The sequence below is a fragment of the Neopsephotus bourkii genome, unplaced genomic scaffold (assembly GCF_033783945.1).
Source record: "Neopsephotus bourkii isolate Nb327-2 ecotype Australia unplaced genomic scaffold, CSIRO-AGI_Nbou_v1 NB_1067, whole genome shotgun sequence".
NCBI lineage: Eukaryota > Metazoa > Chordata > Aves > Psittaciformes > Psittacidae > Neopsephotus > Neopsephotus bourkii.
The window spans coordinates 4,434,206-4,439,671 of NW_026901555.1; the positions used below are offsets into that span (position 1 = coordinate 4,434,206).

The 5,466-nt window shown below is 59.0% G+C and overlaps 1 protein-coding gene across 1 annotated transcript; it reads right to left on the reverse strand.

Moving 5' to 3' along the window:
• Positions 1–2,539: 2,539 nt before the first annotated feature.
• Positions 2,540–5,234, reverse strand: LOC133216920 (brain-specific homeobox/POU domain protein 3). Its single transcript, XM_061362016.1, has 2 exons — positions 5,053–5,234; positions 2,540–4,525 (listed from the first exon to the last, which is right to left on the reverse strand). Exons 1-2 carry the CDS (start codon positions 5,170–5,172, stop codon positions 3,626–3,628), a joined length of 1,020 nt encoding a protein of 339 aa, XP_061218000.1. The 5' UTR covers positions 5,173–5,234; the 3' UTR covers positions 2,540–3,625.
• Positions 5,235–5,466: the final 232 nt, after the last annotated feature.

Below are 5,466 nucleotides of genomic sequence, written 5' to 3' on the forward strand. Positions count from 1 at the left end.
GAAGGCCTTTAGGTATCTGGCTGGGCCCAAACCCTCGAGGGGAGACCCACAGGAGAGGACAGCCACAGCCACCCTCACCTTGCCACCAGCTTCCCCTTGGCAGAAGCACCCTGGGTAGGAGCAGCAGAAACCGACACAGAAATGGAGCTGCAGGACAAAAGCAGGAACCTGTGCCTGGCCCATCCTGGCCTCTGGACCTTGGGACAGGAAAAGCCAGCAGCTTTTCCCCAAGCTGTGCCCAGGAGGTGTCCATGGAGGGGCAGGGAGTGGAATGCCAAAGGGGCTCTTCTGTGATTCTCATACTCCTCTTTCTTGGATCACCACCCTTTCTCCCCATGCATCCTGGAGCCTCGCACACAACCTGAGCACAGTGGGTGCTGCTGGAGCAGGAGCAGGACTAGGAGCAGGAGGAAGAGGAGCAGCAGGAGCAGGACTAGGAGCAGGAGGAAGAGGAGCAGCAGGAGCAGGACTAGGAGCAGGAGGAAGAGGAGCAGCAGGAGCAGGACTAGGAGCAGGAGGAAGAGGAGCAGCAGGAGCAGAACTAGGAGCAGGAGGAAGAGGAGCAGCAGAAGCAGGACCAGGAGCAGGAGGAAGAGGAGCAGAAGGACCAGTAGCAGGACCAGGACCAGGAGGAGGAGCAGGAGGACCAGGACCAGGACCAGGAGCAGCAGGAGGAGGAGCAGCAGGACCAGGAGCAGGAGCAAGAGGAGGATCAGCCCCTGAGCCGACTCCTGCCTATTCCCCCGGGTGTGATGAGCTCTCCAGGCCTCAGCCCTGCTCTGCACCTGCTGCCCGCCCTTCCCAACCACCGGATCCTGCTTCTTGTCCCCATCGTGTGCTCCTGTCCCTGCCGGTCCCCCCGATCCCTTACCTGGTGGTCCCGGGAGCTTCGGGCAATCCCGGCCCCGCTCCAGCTCCGCGCATTCGCTTGAGCGCTTTGCATTTGTGCTTGGGAAATACCGACTCGCCTTTTTATGGTGGCGGGTGATAAATATTGCATCGCTCTCCGTTGCAAACTTTGAGAAACGGGGGCAGAGTGGCCCCTGCGAGCCGCCGGACAGCCCCCCCCCCCTCCAGGCTGGGATGAGAGGTCCCGATTTGGGGGTGAACGGGAGGGTTCTGGTTTGAGGGGTCCCTGCGATGCGGGATCGTGTTTTGCCTGCGAGGGAGAGCTGGGGGTGGGGGGAACGGGGCCCCGGTAATGCTGGAGCCGATTCTCCGGGCCCCCCCGGGCAGCACTCAGCATCCACCGTCATTAAAATTTCATCAGCAGCACTTGGCCAAGGTCTATTTATGAAAATGCGCTTTTCACTCCATGGAAAAAAAACAACCCACGAAAGGAGAGAAAGAACAAAGGCGGGGATGGGGGTGGAGAAGCGCCCTGGAATAACGCGGAGGGGGCCGGTCGGGATGAGGGGTCCTCCTGCTCAGTCCCCCAGAGCCGGTTCCGCACCCCGGCGGGAGCTGGGGCGCTGCGCGGGTTTCACTCTGTTCGCTTGGGTTGTTCTTGGTTTGTGTTTCGTGGGGTTTCCTTGGGCTTGGTTTTGTTTGTTTGTTTTGGGTGTGTTTTTATGTTGTTTTGTATTTCTTTGGGTTTTTTTAATTGTTTTTTGTTGGTTTGGGAGTTGTTTTATTTTGGTTTTATTTTGGGGGTTTGTGGGTGATTTTTGTTTGTTTGTTTGTTTTCCTTTTTTTCTGTTTTCGGGTTATTTTGTTTTGTTTGTTTTGGGGGGTTTTGTTTGGGTTTTTTTGTTTGTTTGGGTTTCCTTTTTTTTTTTTTTTTTCTTTGCTTGCTTGTTTGGGGTTTTTTGTGTCTGCGGTTTTCGTTTCGTTTTGGTTTTTCCCCCCGTAAAAGCCTCTCCGTCCGACCGCAGGATCCTCCCCAACCTAAACCTTGAACCTGAACCCAACCCGAACCCTCATCACAGCCCCGTTCCCCCGAATTTTTCCAGCGAATAAGTTATTACAAAATAAAAAAAAAAAAAAATAAAAACCAACAGAAAAACCCGAAACAAACCAACCCCAACAATACAAACCCAAACCAAACCCAAACTAACACTCAAAAACCCCACAAACCACACCCCGCTATTTTCGCTCCCCCGGACGGGAACACCCTTATCATTGGTCCAGGCTCATCTCGGGGTCCCGGACCCGTCTTGGCGGGGGGCGTCCTGCCCGGTGGAAACGCCGGGACTGCGGCGGGGCAGCAGCGAGGGGCAGAGCCCCGTCCCCGCGGGGCTCGCGGGCGAGTGGAGCCGCGGGAGCATCCTCCGGGCTTCGAGGCAGAGCTCACGCCGGGCTCGGCTCGGGGAGCCCCAGCTCCGCTGAGTCCCTTCCCCAAGGGGGCTCCTCCAGCGTGTCCCCGCAGTGGGTCCGCTAGAGGGAAGACCCGCTCCGGCTCGGCCCCACCGCTGGCTTCCCCATGGAGGAGAACGGCCAGAGCCGCGTCCCGTCGGCGGCCGGAGGCGGCGGGGTTGGGCTGGAGGAGCCTCAGCGGGGCCGAGCCCGGCGGCCGCAGGAACTCCAGGAGGCAGGAGGGTGAGGTAAAACGTGCATGGTTTATTTGAAATGCTGCAGCGTACACAGACAGCGAACTCCATTCAGCACACACGCGGCGCAACGAAATCTCGTTTACTTTTAAGTTTAAAAATAAAGCAAACCAAAAAGGAAACGGAGGCAAAAATGTCTCTATTAAATACGCAAAGAAAAGAAAACCCAAACGCAGTGCTCTTGCCTTAGAAAGTGCAGCGCTGACGCTTTGCAGAGGAGCCGCCCGCGGGGGTCTGGGCTGCGGGACCCCCCCCCCGGGCCGCTCCTGGGCCCCCGGTGACTTGATTGTCGAAGCGTAGGATTGAACACAGGGAGATCAGAGGGACCTCGGACTGTTCGCGTGAAACCAAAGCAAAACCAAAGCTCCATTCCCAACACACGGGCTCCAGGGACGTGCCAATTTATCCTTTTTTTCATTATTTTTAATTATTTTCTCTTTTTTTAATGTATTTTTTTCTTCTTTTTCTTTTCGTTTTAATTCAGCCGATGAGGTAGAAACAGAAATGTTACTGCAAAAACGCGATGGGTTTGGAACAGAACCATGCAAGTGCGTGTGTGTGGAGGCCCCGGCAGCGGGGAGCGCGGCGGACACCCCTATTTACAGCCACCCGGTGCACTTCCAGCTCGTTTCCTTTCTCAGGTATTTCACGTGTTTTCCTTATTTTAGGCTATTTGAAAGGAAAGAAGCGGGCACCAGGCGAAGGGCTGCGGCAGAGCCTGCTGCGCTGTGGGTGCTGCTGCCCTGACCGCGGGCCCCCCAAAACCCCGCCTGGGCCCTTCGGTTTCTCTTTTCCTTTTCCTCCACCTTTTGTCCAGTTTTATCTACAAAAGCAGTCTGTACCAGTCCCAGCTGTGGGGCCGCTTTGCCCGGGGTGGAGGAGCAGGCACCAAATTCTTTGCTTTGGGGGGGGTTCCCTTTTTTTAGGTTTATTTTTCCTTTTGGTTTTTTTTTTCTCCCCCCCAGTTTTCTTTTTCAAACACCACCACCAACAGCCCCCAGCCCGGCCCGTTCTGAAGGGGCCGGGGGGGGGGAGTGGGGCAGACCCTCCCCACCACTACCCTCCCAGCCCCTTCTTCAGTAGGTAGCAGAAAATTTCATCCTTTTCTGCTTCTGTCTCTGATTGCAAAACCAGACCCGCACCACGTTCTTCTTCAAGTCTAACTTCTCGGCGATGGCAGCGATTTTCTCCGAGGAGGGCCGTGGCTGCACGGCAAAATAAGCCTCCAGTGAGCGCTTCTCGGGGGCAGCGATGGACGTGCGCTTGCGCTTCTTGTCCCCCGCCGTGTAGATCTCAGGTTTGGTCATTTTCTCCCTCTGAGCCCGTTCAGCCTCCTCCAGCCACGCTTCCAGGATGGGTTTGAGGGCCACCATGTTGTTGTGGGACAAGGTGAGAGACTCGAACCTGCAGATTGTGCTTTGGCTAAGGCAGCCCACCCCCGGGATCTTCAGGTTGGCCAGCGCGGAGCCCACATCTGCCTGGGTCACCCCCAGCTTGATCCTCCGCTGCTTGAACCGCTCAGCAAAGGACTCCAGCTCCCGGGGGTCCGTCTCCGTCTCGGGGCTGGAGATGACAGTATGGGAAGCCAGGCCGTGGGGGTGGGACACGTTCATGGGCTGGGAGTGATGGGCCATGTGGTTGATGGCCGACATGTGGGAATGTGGGTGCGAAGGAGTGGATCCCACGTCCAGGCCCGGCACCCCTCCAAGCGGGAGGGCAGTGTTGAGGTGGTCCAAGAGCTCTCCATCCAGGCCCTGGGAGGGCTGGTGGTGGTGGGGATGGTGGGTGGTCAGCACGGACGGGTGGTGCAGGTGGACGGAGGAAGAGGTAGGAGTGCAGGACACGCTGCTCATGGTGTGGTAAGTGGCATCTGGCTTGAAGGGGTGGGTTTTCTGCGACACGATATCCACGGCGGCCAGAGCCTCGGCGCCCCGCAGCAAGGTCTCGTCAAAGCCCGCAAAAATGTTACCCTGGATCTGCGGAGGGGGGATAAAAGTGGGAGCAAAAACAAACTGAAAGAGCGGGAGAGGGTTAAAAGGAAGTTGCTGTGATCCAGCTCTGCCCCTCCAGCAGCACCTGGGACAGGGCCGATGAACCGAGTTCAACCCTTTTCCCCCGGCCAATTTAAAGTGTCGGGAGCAGGTGCCGGACTCCAGGCGCCTCCGTGCTCTCCGGGGTCCTCCCCGGAATCGGAGAGAGGCCTCCGAGGGGCCCAGAGCCACCGGACATCCCGCAGAGCCGCCGCTGCACCGACGGGGCGGACGGGGGAGAACGGCCGCCTTCTCCTCGCCGGGGCGGACCCACCGGCGCTTCCCCACTTTTCGGCCCCTCTCCCGGCTCCGGGAGCGCTAGGAGAGAGAAACCCCCCACCCCTCTCTAACCCCACATAGCACCCAAAACCAGAAGGAAACCGTTTGGAAGCTGGGGAGGGCACAGAGCGGACCCCCCCCCCCGATCCCTCCCATGGGGTGCTGTAGGGAGCCTCACTCGAGGGGCAGCTTACCTGTGGGGCGGGCAGACAGGCCCTGCGGATGGCCTCGGAGCTGGTGTGCAGGTGAGGGAACTTGGGCTCGTGCAGGATGGGGTGCATGCTGAACGCCTGCTTGCTGTTCATGGACATCATCGTGGGAGCGGAGCGGGGCAGAAGCGCTCCGGGCTGCCCGGCTCGGGGGCGCGGTATTGTCTGACTCCGCCGCCCGACATCAACAGCATTATAGCCCGGCCCCCCCGCCCCCCCGCTCGCTCATTGGACGGGCTCCGGCAGGTCCCTCCCACCGCCCGCCCCCCGGCACACAGTTCATCCCCCCTACCTCCCGTTGTACTCCCCAAACTGGGGTTCCCCCACCCCTGTCCCGGCTCCGTGCATCCCCGAGCGGGGGGGCTGTGCGCCGTTATCCCGATCCCTCCGGTCGCAGCG

Excerpts from the sequence above, each read along its gene's own strand:
- LOC133216920 (XM_061362016.1), bottom strand. The coding sequence starts at position 5,172 with ATGATGTCCATGAACAGCAAGCAGGCGTTCAGCATGCACCCCATCCTG. Across the intron at positions 4,526-5,052 it reads CCTGTCTGCCCGCCCCACAG|ATCCAGGGTAACATTTTTGC; the intron begins GTAAGCTGCCCC and ends CCCCCTCCGCAG.